The 17,353-nt window shown below is 44.5% G+C and overlaps 1 protein-coding gene across 1 annotated transcript in view; it reads right to left on the bottom strand.

Annotated features, from left to right (window-relative positions):
- Window positions 1-17,353, bottom strand: part of MTREX (Mtr4 exosome RNA helicase) — a 131,610-nt gene that overhangs the window by 1,117 nt on the left and 113,140 nt on the right. Inside the window, exon 26 of the mRNA XM_033179573.1 lies at window positions 1,465-1,569. Within this exon, the coding sequence (XP_033035464.1) occupies window positions 1,465-1,569 (105 nt within the window). The remainder of the gene's footprint in view (window positions 1-1,464; window positions 1,570-17,353) is intronic.

Raw genomic sequence — 17,353 nt, 5'->3', positions numbered from 1 at the left:
TAGGTCGGGCGCAGTGACTCATGCCTGTAATCCCAGCACTTTGGGAGGCCGAGGCGGGAGGATCACCTGAGGTTGGGAGTTCAAGACAAGCCTGACCAACATGGAGAAACCCCGTCTCTACTAGAAATACAAAATTAGCCAGGCATGGTTGCGCATGCCTGTAGTTGCAGCTACTTGGGAGGCTGAGGCAGGAGAATCACTTGAAGAGGCAGAGGTTGCAGTGAGCTGAGATCGCACCACTGCACTCCACCCTGGGCAACAAGAGCGAAATATATGTGAATACCACTCTGTCTCCACAAAAAAATATAAAAATAATAAAAAATAAAAATTAAAAATAAAAATAAAAAAATAAATTCTAGGAAGGACTAAACTGTCTGTCTAAAGAAATGTAAATCCAAAGACTTGGATTTTCAACCTATATCAGAAGACACTGTTTTTTTCAGTTCCCATGTTAAAGTCTTTCTAGGCTTAGGAAGGACAAATACAAATTTTGATTACAAATTATTTTTAAAACTTTTGACACCTACACTTCAACTCTGAATCATTAAACAGGCCTGCATTTATCAACAATGTGGAAATATAAGCCAGCTTTTGCAAACCTCTTCTTAGGACACTAAGTTGTTAATAGAAATCACTAGCATTGACTGACTCAGCAACCATGTGGTTATAACTTAGTCCTTTTTCTTGGTCAAGATTCAGTAGACATGACAAAACTATTTACAGACATGCTTATGCCCCTTGTCCCCCCACACCACCCCATTACTACTACCTTGGTTTAGCCATCCTTTCTTGATCTGGTCTCCCCGCTTCTACTGTGCTACTCTACAGACTTGCCCTGAATGTAAGAGCAAGAATTACCTTGTAAAGTCCAAGTTAGGGCAGGTCACTCCCAAGCTCCACACCTCCAATCACTGCAGAGTTGAGAAGCCTGCGGCTAGGAAATTTCTCACTTCAACCCCTACTACTTTACTCACCACCCATTCTACTCCAGCCATACTGGCCTCTTGCTGGTGTTCATGTATATTAAGCATACACCAAGGGGCTTAATTGCCACCTTCCCTGTGGAGGCCCTAGACCATTGTATCCATCTGCCAATTCTATTGCCTTTTCTGCTTATAGACTTTATCACCATCTGATAAATTTAATTGTTGACTTACTGTCTATCTCCCCACACTAGAATGTAAACTCCATGAAGGCAGGGGTGTCTTTCTGTTCACTATATTCCCTAGTGCTTAAAACAATGCCTGGCATGTAGTGTACAATTAATATATGTAAATGGATGTATATATAAAATCTCAACTTTTCCCCCAACACACTAAATTTTATAGAAACACTAGTAGATAGCTCTCCATGACAATGCAGTGAAGAACATCTCAAAATGTCCTCCTGGGTTGTGGTCCAGGGCTCAAGATTTGCTTCACAAAATTGTCTAAATTAGAAACAGCTTATGCATTTGATACTGACCTTCTGCAAATTTATTTTCCAGCTCAGTGTTTCCAATGGCTTTTGCTGCTTGACACATTTGTCGAAGCAATTCTTCCAGGCGCCTCATACAACGAATTATGCTGCCTGGATAGAAAAGGAACAAAACACTGGTAAAATGGAAATAATCAGGAACAGCAGAATTTTTGTTAAGAGGCAAGGCAGGAGAACGAAGGATAATACTCTGAGGGACTTCCTATGAAGTAAATCAGGTAGCAAACCTGTTAGGTACTGGGGAAGGCTACAAAGATGAAAGGCTTAACTCCCACCTTTGACTAATGGTAGAGAGATACCTGTTTACTACTAACGTGCTGACACTCGGTATTAAGCAGGAAAACAAAATGCCCTAGGAGGAGGGAGCAACTTTGGGTGAAGGCTGCAAGGATGACATAATCTGTGTAAGAACCAAGCAGTATCAACAAGGGAAGGACCACCATGACAATGCAGAAAAGCCTGGCAAACCGCAGCCATTCAAGGACCCTGAGTGGCCTAGTGAGGCATCTGGACACCATACCATCTCATAGAATGCAACAGACTGTTTTTAGCAGGAGAGTAACAAGATAAAATTTGTCATTTTAAAGGTGCATTCATTCTTTTTGACTTTAGATTATTTCATTAGTGCGTTCTTTACAGTGTTCTCAAGGAGCACAAGGAAAGAAGCCTTTTCCCATGGGTCTAGAATCTGTCTGAAAAAAGTGTTTGTATCAAAGCTGGAGCTATAAACATAGTTTCAGTTTTGCTAGACTTGTGCAAAGAGGGGCAGAGATTGTGAGATCCTTTCTCTAAGTGCTACCTGCCTAAATCTAAAATGCTTGTGACTTCATTTTTAATATATGAAATACATTAGGAATACCAGTTCTCAAAATGCAATCTGTAGGAACAATGAACTATTTACACTATTATTAAATTAATAATAATTATTTGTTATTTCTATTCTCAGCTCCTAGGAATGCAGGCTCCAATACTGACTTGCAGTGAAACAGGAAATCCAATTGCAGAAACTTCTGGGTGTCAAGAGAGAGGGTAGGAATTGGGATAGAGAGGGTAATGTCATATTACCTATGCAATCAGATATTAAATGTTTATGCAAACAATTATATCCAAAGAGAATTAAATTAGGTAGTGGCTCAAAATATAACTAGATTTTTACCTGAGACGAGATTCTCACAGGTCATTCAGGATTGAAATGAAATCCTTTACAAAGTCCTCTGCTGCGTAGGACATTAAAGAGCCAGACACATTCTCAAACATTGTTTTGACTGACTTCAAATGTGTACCAAGAAACACAATGTAATACTGTATATTATTTCACAAATTTTAGTAACTCCTGTTAACCAGAATCTGCAAAAGTTATCAGAGACCAAGCCATACGAAGTAAATTACTGAGATAAAAACTAAGGCAAGTAAATGCATATTCAGACCAGAGAGCACTGTCATGTCACATTTTGTAAACATTTCAATTCAATTTCTGGAAAATTTAGTTTTGACACAGTTTCAGGTAACAAGCAAATTAGGCCACTGGGCACAAGGTTGCATATACAATGGCTGTGGTTGTTGCCCACAGAGTCTCATCAACAAATCACTGGGTGTGTGCATAAACACCAAGTGTCCACAGCTGCCTGAAACACAGGGGCTACCCCTCCAGGGATTAATGAAGACTAACGACTAAGTAGTGAATTGTCTAGCATTTCTCCTACCTACTATCGTTCTCTGTAATCTAAGGGCTCTCCTTACGCCCAGCTTTAGAAGTCATCCTGCTTCATCAGCCTGACTAGGTGCTAGACAAAAGCTTTAAAGCCATGACCCATCATAGGCTAAATGAAGCTGACCAAAACCGGAACAAAACCAAACTACATTAACCTACTGGTTTGTTACAATTTTTTTCTTTTGGTCCTGCCAGAGTAGAAAGAGAAATCCAATTCTTTCTAGTTATTGTCTTTAAAAAGTTTTTCAAATAGTGGTAAAATATAAAACATAAAATCCACCTTTTTAACCATGTTAAAGTATACAATTCAGTTACTGCTCTTTTTTATATTGAGGTTTACTACATTCTGGAAAAACTCACATGAAGATAGAATTCACACACCATAAAATTATTTTAAATAAGTGTACAACTGAGTGGTTTTTAGTATATTCAGCCTTGTGTAACCATCATCATTATCTAATTGTAGAGATTTTTACCACCCCCAAAAAACCCTGTTCCCATTAAAGCAGTTACATGTCTTCCGGACAGCCCATGGCAACCACTAATATGCTCTGTCTCTATGAATCTGCCTATTCTGGACATCTCATATAAGTGAAATTATACACTATGTGGCCTTTGTGTCTGCCTTCTTTCAACTTAATATGTTCAAGGTTTGTCCATATTATAGCATGAGTCAGTATGTCTTTTTTATAACTGAAAGCTGTTCCATTTAATCTTTATTAAAATGAACACCTTGCCATTTAGTATAGCAAAAACCAAATTTATTTTGCACCAACCTAATATATACCACACTTTATTCATCTATTGATGGACACTTGGAACTATATGCTTTTATTTAAGAGCAATTTTAATAAACATCACCATTACCCAGTTGATGAACAAAACAGCATCATTCTCATTAAGGACAGTAAGCAGCGGATTTTCCAGAACAGAATTTCTGCCTTCAGCTTTCTGGCATACCCTAAAGCAGTTTCCCACAGTTCATGCTCTGACCCTAATTTAATACTCCTGTCTAGCTTGGCCTGAGGTTAGAATCACACATGTATCTTGCAACTACTTACCGCTAAACCCCAGCTTAGGCTGAACCCTTTCTTGAGAGCAGAGACACTGTAACTAGCATGGCGCCTGATTCCCACTAGGGTCTCAGCATTATTCATCAAATGAGTAAGTATCAGGTACTCAAATTGTGCCAAAATGTAAAGACAGAAACAATTACTAATAAATTGTTACTCTATTATTATTAGCAATAATACTTTTAAAAGACAAATCCACTGGAAAATCACTCATGACACTGATGATGCTAAGAAAGGGTTAAACTGCTACTTGAAAGGCATGTGAGAGAATGTGTGGTGGGGACAGCATTTGCTTTCAAAACATGTGGCATACAGAGGGAGGAGGATTGAAAAAAAAAGCATATGGCAGGCAGAGGTACAGTAAATAGTTTCAAGAGATAATTCATCATAGAAGTTTTCCTAATGACACTTGCTCAGTGGAAAGCAAATCCTTTGCCATCCTTCACAGTTAAGAATACAATGTTGTTTATGTAGAGTTGGAAATAAATAGTAACAGCCTCTGGATTGCTTGACTAAAACCCTAGGCATCAGCCCATACAAATATTTTGTTTCAACTATCATTCAAATTTAGTTTAATGGAAATAAAAAACAGCTACATTCTGTCATTTTTTTTTCAGGGTGATAATAAATACTTAAATAGTCTTCAAAATTTTTCAGCTGAATCACAATATGAACTTTTCTTTTGCACTGGACATCCCCCAACCACACGGTTTTAACTACAGTGTTAACTGCCTCAGTTAATGTTTGAAGAATACTTAAAACTACTTCTGAGGCTCAGGATATGAAATGACCAGACACTTTTACTTTCATATAAAAAGAAAATTAAGAATATTATTAGGAACAAATATGGTTTGCACACAGCATATTAGAAAGTTCCAATGCAATTACTGTCTGCCTGTAAAAACAGACACACTGTACTGTGTGCTACAGCTTTGATTACCACATTTTTCCAATCATAAAACATGTATAGGCGGGGCGCAGTGGCTCATGCCTGTAATCTCAACACCTTGGGAGGCCGAAGCAGGTGGATCGTTTGATCCCAGGAGTTTGAGACCAGCCTAGGCTTCATGGTAAAATCTTATGTCTACAAAAATCAGCTGGGCATGGTGGTGCATGCTTGTGGTCCCAGCTACCTTGGAGGCTGAGGTGGGAGGATCGCTTAAGAGCCAAGATCATGCCACTGCACTCCAGCCTGGGTAACAGAGCCAGACCCTGTCGCAAAAAAATAAAAAAAAACCACCACATACAATAACGAGATGAGGAGGGAATGGCTATTCTTGAAATGGAAGCACTATATAACACTGTAAAAATAAAAGAGATAATTAGTATCCTAAGATCTTGAAGGGGTGGCCTGCCCCTCCACACCTGTGGGCATTTCTCCTTAGGTAGAATGAGAGACTTGAGAAAAGAAATGAGACACAGAGACAAAGCATAGAGAAAGAAAAAGTGGGCCCAGGGGACCCGTGCCGCACCGGTCTCTGAGTTCCCTCAGTATTTATTGATCATTGTCTTTACCATCTTAGAAAAGGGGAAGTGGCAAGATAATAGGATCATAGTAGGGAGAAGGTCAGCAGTAAGACATGAATAAAGATCTCTGTGACATGAATAAGTTTAAGGAAAAGTGCTGTGCCTTGATATGCATATGCAAACATTTCCATAAACCTTTTTAGTGCATAAAGAGCAGCATTGCTGCTAGCACACCCCACCTTCAGCCCTAAGGCGGTTTTCTCCTTTCTCAATAAATAGAACATACAATTGGGTTTTATGTTCCATTGCCCAGGGACGGGCAGGAGACAGATGCTTTTCTCTATCTCAACTGCCAAGAGGCCTTCTTTCCTCTTACACTAGTCCTCCTCAGCACAGACCCTTCACGGGTGTCAGGCTGGGGGACGATCAGGTCTTTCCCTTCCCCCCTTCCCACGAGGCCATATTTCAGACTATCACATGGGGAGAAACTTTGGACAATACCTAGCTTTCCTAGGCAGAGGTCCCTGCGACCTTCCGCAGTGTATGTGTCCCTGGGTACTTGAGATTAAGAGAATGGTGATGACTTTTAACCAGCAAGCTGCCTTCAGGCACTTGTTTAACAAAGCACATCCTGTACAGCCCCAAATCCGTTAAACCTTGAGTCACCACAGCATATGTCTCTTGCAAGGGCAGAGTTGGGTGCAGGGTTACAGATTAACAGCATCTCAAATACAGAACAAAATGGAGTCTCTTATGTCTACTTCTTTCTATATAGACACAGTAACAGTCTGATCTCTCTTTTACCCACACTAAGAAAATGAAGGTTCTCATTTTTTGCTACTTATATCAAAAAATAGTTTTAAGGGTGAATACATAGTATATCCCAACTTTCAGAAAGGTTTAAGCTGATCTACTGGCTCACACACAAGAAAAACATAAAAATTATGCTGATGTTAGATCTAACTTCAAGTTAGAGCTAAAAAACTGAATTTCTCAAATTTTCAAACTGAGATTTCAAGCAAACTCTGATGTAGAAGTAGCCCCTGAGTAACTGAAAGACTTCAGGAATGCTAGTATGTGTAAGGGTAAACTGAGGCTGGAGCCGAACCGGGAACGAAGACACAAGGCAAATGGCAGTGAGAATAGCTTTTATTAGGGCTGGCGGGCAAGGTTCCTCGGTCCAAAGGCGTGGGCCGAGGAAGTTGCGCTGAGGGAGGAGGGTAGGGGCTTTTTATAGCCCGAGAGGTAGGGAAGCTGGTTGTGCAAACGGCCTGGGGGGTCTTGAAACTACTAGGACAGGAATTGAGTAAGGGTCACGGGGAAGGGGTCTTTGGAAACTGTTAACCGAAACTGCTGTTTACGAACTTGTGGAATGCAGGTGAGCTGCAGGTCATGGGGGAGTGTGGTTGCCCAGCGGGGAACTCTGACGTATGTAAGTCTGAGGGTGTGTTCAAAGAGGAAGGGAAGTCTTTAACAAAAGGCCTGCTACGCCGGGTAACACCGCCATGTTAGTTCTAGATTCCTGCCTAATAGTATGCTGTGGAAAAAGTCAACTCATAGCTGGCCACTAGTACGAGCTACAAACCATCTTCAATTTGGCAGTTTAGTGAGGAGTGGAAAAATACTGAATATCAGAGGTCAGAAAAGTCAGGAAACTCCCCTTAATGCTAAAACAACAAGGTTATCTGGAAAGTCCCTAGCAGGGCAAGCGGCCGTTTGTGGTTTGGTCAAAGGGCGGGAACCAATGAGCAACTGACTAATGTTTAACTTTAAATGTCAGCCAATTGTAAACCTACAGCTGTAAAAATCCCCAGTGACTCTATAACTTGCTGTAACTTGTTTGTGTCTGACTATAAAAGACGGCTGAACACCGAGCTCGGGGTCTCTCCCTAGGATCTGATACCTAGCTGGAGGGAACCGAGTTCGAACTCGAAATAAAGCGATCCCTGCCACTTGGCTTTGTCTCTGGACTCTGGTGGTTGCTTTCGGGTCATCGCGGGTCTGGGTATTACATCTTGGGGGCTCGTCCGGGATTGCCCCTAAACCCACCAGACCCCAGGCCAACGGGTCATCGCAAAAGTGAGTAAGCCGGCTGTTTATATGTTGTCTGTCTGCCTCTGAATAATCCCGCAGGGTCTGTATATGAGACTCATCTAGTCCTGGCGGACACGCTATAGGACAGTCAGTGGAGGCCGGTGGGAGACATCCTCCAGTACTGATCTGGGGCTCTGTATTCTGTGGCCCATCTGCTTCTGGTCGGGTCCTAAGCCCGAGACGCGCTAGCGATCAATATATCTTGGTTGTTGGAAGTTATCTGTTGCATGCCCCTTACTAATTTACCTTGATTTACAGGAGCTTCGGAGCCAGTCCTGTACCAGGCACTAATATCCCTTACCACCCATCTTTTATCAACAGGGCTTCCTCGGAATGGGCAACTCCCAGACCACACCACTTTCTCTCCTTGTCAATAATTTTAAAGATGTGAGAGCAAGGGGACATGATCTCAGTATAGAACTTAAAAAGGGAAAATTAATAACCCTCTGCCGCTCTGAGTGGCCCACCTTCGGCGTAGGCTGGCCAGCTGAGGGAACTCTTTGCCTCCCCATTATCCTCCAGGTAAAATCAAGGGTTTTCCTGCCAGGTAGTTCGGGACACCCAGATCAGATCCCTTACATTTTAGTCTGGCAAGATCTGGTGGAAAATCTGCTCCTGTGGCTAGCTCCCTTTCTGCTGACCTCTGAACCCTGTAAAACCCTAGTCGCGCAACCAACTGGGACCACCAAAAGACCAAAAACTCCAACTGCCCCCTTGCCCCCTGTGTTGCCTGACAGCCAGGACCTCGCATCCTTGGAACCCCCACCTTATCCTCCCCCTCCCGGACCCCATGCCCAAGCCCAACCAGCCGCACTCCCAGGAAGCCATGAGGGCCAAGAAGCAGCCGTGGCGCCAGGAGAAACTGAAAGTGAACATGGCTCGGGAGGGCCGGCAGGGCGAACGCGCGGGCGTGTCCAGCGTAAGGCAACTCCGTGAGTTCCCGATTCCACTGTAGCGCTCCCCTTAAGGGAAATAGGACCCCCCGATGACACAGGTAACCCTAGACTCCAGTATTGGCCATTCTCTACCAGTGACCTGTACAACTGGAAGACTCAGAATGCCCGGTTCTCTGATAACCCCAAGGACCTAACAGCCCTTCTAGATAGTGTCATGTTCACTCATCAGCCCACTTGGGATGACTGCCAACAGCTCCTCCGCATTCTGGTCACAACAGAGGAACGGGAAGAATCCAGGTAGAGGCTAGAAAGTTGGTTCCTGGAGATGACGGTCAACCAACTGCAAACCCTGACCTCATTAATGCAGCATTTCCCTTGACCAGGCCAACGTGGGACTACAATACAGCAGAAGGTAAGGGAAAGCTACTCGTTTATCATCAGACTCTAATGGTGGGTCTCCGGGCTGCAGCTCGCAAGCCCACTAATTTGGCTAAGGTATATTCTGTTTTACAGGGAAAGACATAAAGCCCCGCTGTTTATCTAGAAAGACTAATGGAAGCCTTTAGACAGTATACACCTATAGATCCAGAGGCACCTGAAAATCAGGCAGCAGTCGTTATGTCCTTTGTCAACCAGGCGGCCCCAGATATTAAGAAAAAGCTACAAAAATTAGAAGATTTGGAGGGAAAACAGGTCCAGGACCTCCTTCGCATAACACAGAGAGTTTACAACAACAGAGATGCTCCAGAGGAAAGACAAATTAGGGCCACGGAGAAAATGACCAAAGTCCTGGTGGCGGTCGTCCAAAAAGAACAACCACCGCCAGGAAGCACCCAATCCACGCGTGCCCCTAGGCGCAATCTGAATAAAGACCAATGTGCATACTGTAAAGAAATTGGTCACTGGATAAAAGACTGCCCCAAAAAGAAACAGCGCCAGCCAGGCCAAGGACAATGGCAGCCCAAATCTATGCCGATACTAGTTACCCAAGATACAGACTAGGGGAGACGGGGTTCGGATCCCCTCCCCGAACCTAGGGTAACTTTACAAGTGGAGGGGTCCCCGGTCCAGTTCCTGGTCGATACGGGGCACAACATTCGGTCTTAGTCAAGCCCTATGGAAAGTTATCTTCCAACTCCTCCTGGGTTCAAGGGGCCACAGGAACCAAGAAATATCCATGGACAACCCAGAGAGCAGTAAACTTGGGAACCGGGAAAGTGTCCCATAGCTTCCTGGTCATCCCTGACAGCCCTTGTCCCCTGATGGGGAGAGATCTGTTGACAAAAATGGGGGCACAAATCCATTTTCAACCAGAAGGGCCCAAAGTGACTGACTCCCAAGACAGGCCACTATCTGTTCTTACCGTAACTCTAGAGGATGAGTACCGGCTTCACTAGGAGTTAACGCCTCCTAGCCAAAATATAGACTCCTGGCTCCAGAACTTCCCGGAGGCTTGGGCAGAAACAGGAGGGCTAGGGCTAGCAAAGCACCATCCCGCCATTTTTGTTGAGCTTAAGCCCGGGATGGACCCTGTTCGTGTGCGCCAATACCCAATGGCCCTGGAAGCCAAAGAGGGAATTATACCACACATCCGCTGACTCCTAGATCATGGAGTCCTATGCCCCTGCCACTCACCATGGAACACTCTGCTGCTACCAATACAAAAACCCAACAGTAAAGAATATAGGCCGGTACAAGACTTAAGAGAAGTCAATAAAAGGGTAATGGACATACACCCGACGGTGCCAAATCCATACACCCTCCTGAGTACCTTGAGTCCTGAAAATCAATGGTATACTGTTCTAGACCTAAAAGATGCTTTTTTTTTAGCCTGCCTTTAGCCCCTAAAAGCCAGGAAATTTTTGCCTTTGAGTGGACAGATTCTGAGAGAGGCGTAAGTGGCCAACTGACGTGGACCAGACTGCCACAACGATTCAAAAATTCCCCAACTCTGTTCGATGAAGCCCTCCACGAAGACTTGGGTGAGTACCGACGCCAACACCCCAGTATAACTCTCTTGCAGTATGTTGATGATTTCTTAATAGCGGCGAAGTCCCCAGAGGCCTCCATCCAAGGAACCAAAGACCTCCTAAAAACCTTGGGAAACCCGGGTTATCGAGCCTCAGCTAAAAAGGCCCAGATCTGCAGGCCAGAGGTAACCTACTTGGGGTATCTACTTAGAGGGGGACAGCACTGGCTCACAAATGCTCGAAAAGAAACTGTCCTACAGATCCCCAGACCGCAGTCAACACGACAGGTAAGAGAGTTCCTGGGATCTGCAGGGTTCTGCAAACTCTGGATACCTGGCTTCGCTGAACTGGCAAAACCCCTCTATCAGGCTACCAAAGAGCAGCAGCCCTTCAATTGGACTGAAGAGGCTGAGCAAGCTTTCCAGCAAATCAAAACTGCTCTGCTCTCGGCCCCCGCGCTGGGTCTTCCGGATGTCTCTAAGCCTTTCCACTTATACGTGGATGAAAGCCGCGGCATAGCGAAAGCAGTATTAACTCAAAATTTAGGTCCCTGGCGCAGACCGGTTGCATACCTCTCAAAGAGACTGGACCTGGTAGCTGCAGGATGGCCTCCTTGCCTCCGGATGATTGCTGCAACGGCCCTGATGGTCAAAGACGCTAACAAACTGGCCATGGGCCAAGAATTTCAAGTCACCACCCCTCATGCTGCATCCTCCGACAACCCCCTGACCGATGGCTCAGCAATGCTCGGCTTACCCATTATCAAGGGCTGTTGCTAAACCCCCTCAGAATAACATTTAAGCCCCCGACAACCCTAAACCCAGCATCATTGCTGCCAGACCCAGACTTAAGTAAGCCGCTCCACAACTGTGCTGAAATACCAGCCGTACATGGAGTCAGAGAAGACCACCAGGACCGACTGCTACCAGATGCAGACCTCACCTGGTTCACTGACGGAAGCAGCTTCGTTCACCAAGGACAGAGGTATGCGGGGGCGGCGGTAACCTCAGAGACTGAGATAATTTGGGCTGAGCCTTTACCTCCAGGAACATCGGCTCAAAAAGCTGAGTTAATAGCCTTGGCACAAGCCCTACAACTAGGCAAAGACCGTAAACTGACAGTATATACTGACAGCCGGTATGCATTTGCCACCGCCCACATACATGGGGCTATATACGGAGAGAGGGGGCTTCTCACAGCTGAAGGAAAAGACATTAAAAATAAAGAAGAAATCTTAAATCTTCTGGCCGCCCTCTGGGAACCCAGAAAGCTGGCTATCGTCCACTGTCCGGGACATCAAAAGGCCACTAACCCAGTCACTCGAGGAAACAATCTGGCTGACCAGACTGCAAAAGACGTGGCTAAAACCACTCCTCAGCTGCTGACCCTCCAGCTGCCTGATCCCGGGCCCAGAGAGTTGCCCTTTCACCCAGAATACTCAGAAGAAGACCTCCAGTGGATAAGTAAACTCCCAGGAACACAGGTCAGTAATCAGTGGTGGAAAGATTCTAACAACAATACCATTCTCCCAGACAGGTTGGGGCAGCGAATAATAGCACAAATCCACCGAAGCACTCATCTGGGCCCGCGGCGGATGTTAGATTTGATTCAACACGCTGGACTAAAAATTAAAAAAGCCCCTGAAAAAGTAGATGCCACGGTTAAAAACTGTGTAGTATGTCAACTCAATAATGCCAGTCACGGGACCCAGACCACGGGAAAAAGACACAGGGGAGTTAGACCTGGTATATATTGGGAAATTGACTTTACTGAAATAAAGCCAGGAAAATATGGATACAAATATTCACTAGTTTTTATAGATACATTCTCAGGACGGGCAGAAGCTTTTCCGACAAAGAAAGAAACTGCACAGATTGTGGCCAAAAAGATCCTAGAAGAAATCCTGCCCAGGTACGGCTTTCCAGTCATGATAGGGTCGGATAATGGGCCGGCCTTCACCACAAAGGTAAGTCAGGGACTGGCTTCCATCCTTGGGGCTAATTGGAAACTACATTGTGCTTATCGACCCCAAAGCTCAGGTCAGGTAGAAAGAATGAATAGAACATTAAAAGAGACCCTAACTAAATTGACCATGGAGACTGGCGCTAACTGGGTAGTCCTCCTCCCCTACGCTCTGTTCTGGGCACGTAACTCTCCTTATAAACTAGGACTTACTCCTTATGAAATAATGTATGGCAAACCACCCCCTATCATCCCTAACCTTAAAGACAATCTCCTCAAAGCTGACACAGATAATGGTCTTGAACTTTTGTTCTCCTTACAAGCCCTACAGAGAGTTCATGAGGAAGTCTGGCCCAAGCTAAAAGAACTATATGAAGCTGGGCCTCCACCCATTCCACATCAATACAAACCGGGAGACTGGGTCCTCATCAAGCGCCACCAACAAGAAACCCTAGAACCCCAGTGGAAAGGACCATTCCAGGTGATCCTGACTACACCTACGGCCCTCAAAGTGGAAGGCATCGCCGCCTGGATTCATCACACCCACACCAAGCCTATAGACCCGCTCTCGGACCTTGTTACATCCTCGACGGGAGAGGCGGCAACCTGGACAGTTGACCGGACCAAAGAAAACCCTCTAAAACTTGTTCTACGCTGTCAGCAACCTAAACTGTAACTATGACACCTACCTCCTTTATAACTCTTCTACTCTTATGGATCCCTTGTGGGGAGACCCAGGTGAACCCCGCAACATCCCCTTTCGCTTGGCGTTTCTTCCTGACTGAGAACTGGACCAATTATGCTCAGACAGAACAAAAGAGGCTATGTACTTGACTTCAGGAACTACCTGGCCTAGTAGCCGTCTCTTTCTCTGGCGTTCCCTTGTTCAGATCCAGACCACCCTACACGCGGCTATACAGAACCAGGAAAGGGAATTAAATGTCCAGCTTTCAACTTTAACTCCTACCCGCCCCTTTTCCTGGTTATCCCTATTAAGAGAAGGGTTAGAAATCGCAAACGCCACTGGCCTAGGCAATCTCTCTGCATGCTTCTTCTGCGCGGCTCTAGGGCGACCGCCGTTAACCGCAGTTCCACTTCCAGGCCCGTCTAATGCTTCTCTCAGCCTAAACCCTAACAACAGCCACATACCACCCCGATCCCTGACGTCCCCTTGTTCCTAAACCCTGGACAGACACAAGTTTCCTTTTGTTATTCAAATGCTGGCACTACCCTCTGTAATACAACTTCCACTCCCAACTCAACCCTCTTTGCCCCTCCCAGTTCTTTCTTCTGGTGCAATGGGACCCTATATAAGAACCTTTCCACTCAGGCCACTATAACCCTACTGTGTCTCCCTGTCATGCTAGTCCCCCAACTAACCTTGCGCACCCCTGCAGAATTTTCCAGGTGGGACTCCGCCCCTTTCCCTAGACCAAAATGAGCTATATTCCTCCCCCTAGTAGCCAGAGTCTCACTCACCACGTCCTTAGTTGCTGCAGGGCTAGCCGGGGGAGCTTTAGGTCACTCCCTTATCAGCACTGCAAAACTCTCTCATCAATTCTCCATAGCTATGGAAGCTTCCGCCGAATCCCTTGCCTCATTACAGAGACAACTGACTTCCTTTGCCCAAGTTACTTTACAAAACCGCCGTGCACTAGACCTGTTAATGGCCAAAAAAGGAGGGACCTGTCTTTTCCTCAGAGAAGATTGTTGTTTCTACACAAATGAATCTGGACTCGTAGAAACGCGAATTCAACAACTACATAAACTCAGCCTAGAATTGCAGAAACAACAATTCACCTCTGCTGCCAACAGCTGGTGGAATTCCTCCATGTACTCCCTTCTAGTGCCTCTCATAGGACCATTCATAAGTATACTTCTCTTACTCACTATAGGACCATGTATTGTAAGAAATCAAACATATATCTCAGTCCTGGGCCCAGTACAAACACATTCCTCCATATATCTCAGTCCTGGGCCCAGTACAAACATTCCTCCATTTGTCTCAACTTTCTGGGCCCAGTGCAAACATTCCTCCATTTGTCTCAACTTTAGAAAAACACCACCTGGAGAGTCCCCGATAAGGTCACAACCGTTTGTGGAGTGGTTTTACTGAAAGCGCGGGAACCAATAAAAAAACTGCTAAATGTATAACTTAAAATGTTAACCAATTGTAATGCTGTAACCCAAAGAATTCCCTTGTTTCTCTGTAACCTTACATATCCTGTTTACATTGGGCTATAAAAAGCGAGCACATGCATCGTTCGGGGCCCTCTTGTATGCTGTGGAGCAGAGGGACCAAGTTCGAACTTGCAGTAAAGATCCTTGCTGCTTGGCTTTGACTCTGGACTCTGGTGGTCTTCTTCGGGGAATAAATGGTCTGGGCATAACAGTATAATAAACAGATTAACAAACTTTGTAAAAGAAAGACTCAACACTGTCCAGCTTATGGTCCTGAGAGCCCAGTACCAACCTGTACTCACCGAGACTTCCGAGTCAGACATATAAGACCCAAGATTGGCTCTCAAGATACTAGAGAGAGGGGGGAATGAGGAGTGGAAAAATACTGAATATCAGAGGTCAGAAAAGTCAGGAAACTCCCCTTAATGCTAAAACAACAAGGTTATCTGGAAAGTCCCTAGCAGGGCAAGCGGCCGTTTGTGGTTTGGTCAAAGGGCGGGAACCAATGAGCAACTGACTAATGTTTAACTTTAAATGTCAGCCAATTGTAAACCGACAACTGTAAAAATCCCCAGTGACTCTGTAACTTGCTGTAACTTGTTTGTGTCTGACTATAAAAGACGGCTGAACACCGAGCTCCGGGTCTCTCCCTAGGATCTGATACCTAGCTGGAGGGAACCGAGTTCGAACTCGAAATAAAGCGATCCCTGCCGCTTGGCTTTGTCTCTGGACTCTGGTGGTTGCTTTCGGGTCATCGCGGGTCTGGGCATTACATTAGGATTCATCTTCCATACTGTGGTAACTTCCACTTAGGCAGAAAGAACAGAAAAAATAATCCATTAAGACAATTTTATATTAATTCCTAGATTTTTAAAAAAATATACTCATCTGACAGGCCAGGTCTACTGCCCCTGCTTTTCACTTTTTTTTTTTGAGACAGAGTCTTGCTCTGTCACCCAAGCTGGAGTGCAGTGGTGGTGATCTCGGCTCACTGCAAGCTCCGCCTCCCGGGTTCACGCCATTCTCCTGCCTCAGCCTCCCGAATAGCTGGGACTACAGGCGCCCGCCAGCATGCCCAGCTAATTTTTTGTATTTTTTAAAATAGAGACGGGGTTTCACCATGTTAGCCAGGATGGTCTCGATCTCCTGACCTTGTGATCTGCCCGCCTCGGCCTCCCAAAGTGCTGGGATTACAGACGTGAGCCACTGCGCCTGGCCTTTTTACTTTTCTAAAAAAAAAAAAAAGCTACTCTTTGCCATGTACCACTATTGTTTTATGTCATTGTGTTTTGACTTTTCAGAGAAGCAGACATTATATAAATATGAGTATTGTATTAACAAGTCTTGGAATTATTTAGGCATTGGACAGTTACTAGTTTCATCCTTATGTTCCAAAAAGATGTCAGACTGAAGATTGATGGTGCTCTATGTGATGCCTGAGTGCTGCTGAAACACACAATTGTCATATACCAACCTGTGCTCCTGTTTTAAGCCATTTTCATCAGTGAGTACACATTATCCCTCTTCTCACTGACTCAGCTAAACACCATGAACTATATTAGAGATGTTGCTAAACATCATCAACTATTAGAGACCTATTTAGGATTACTCCAAGCATGAATTTTCTGTGGACAGAGATGGTATAGTCTAGTGTAGGGTTTAAGAAATTTTCAGGTGATCCAAAATTTAAGGATAAGGTGCTATGGTGCTTAAGTGAAGTTATATGTAGTTACAGAGACCAGAGTTTAAATCATCCTGCCATCACATCACCTTGGCCAAACTGCTTACCATAGTCTCCTTGTGCAAAGGGGAGATGATATCTACCCTGAATTGCTATTTGGTGATTACATGTAAATTATACAGAGCTCTTAGCACAGTGTTCAGCATATAATACCTACTTAATGAACAATGACTTTCCCAGTAACAGAATACAGAATTCAAAGGACGCTTTTGGACTGTTTGACTAAATGATCATTTAGAGGAGGCTTAGAAGTTTATAAACCCTAGAAAAAATATGTAAGATACAATAACATAATTTAAAAAGGTGCTATAAACTTTAACATTAAAAACCTTAAAACCCATAAAGTTCAATATAGTCAATACAGTAAAGGTCCTCAGTTTAAGTTTTTAATATTCTGTTGCAGAGAAGTTTAACCTATGCAGCATAAAAATAACTGATTCATAAAATCAGTAATCTATTACTTCTTTAAGAATATCAGTTGAAAGTGTCAGGCCTCTGAGCCCAAGCCAAGCCATTGCATCCCCTGTGACTGGCACATATATGCCCAGATGGCCTGAAGTAACTGAAGAATCACAAAAGAAGTGCAAATGCCCTGCCTCGCCTTAACTGATGACATTCCACCACAAAAGAAGTGAAAATGGCCGGTCCTTGCCTTAAGCAATGATATTATCTTGTGAAATTCCTCTTCCTGGCTCATCCTGGCTCAAAAAGCTCCCCCACTGAGCACCTTGTAACCCCCACTCCTGCCCGCCAGAGAACAACCCCCCTTTGACTGTAATTTT

This window comes from Trachypithecus francoisi, unplaced genomic scaffold (genome assembly GCF_009764315.1).
Source record: "Trachypithecus francoisi isolate TF-2019V2 unplaced genomic scaffold, Tfra_2.0 Lachesis_group2, whole genome shotgun sequence".
In the NCBI taxonomy this organism is placed as follows: Eukaryota; Metazoa; Chordata; class Mammalia; order Primates; family Cercopithecidae; genus Trachypithecus; species Trachypithecus francoisi.
Note: the sequence above shows the minus strand (reverse complement) of the source record. Positions and strands in the feature narration are given on the sequence as shown.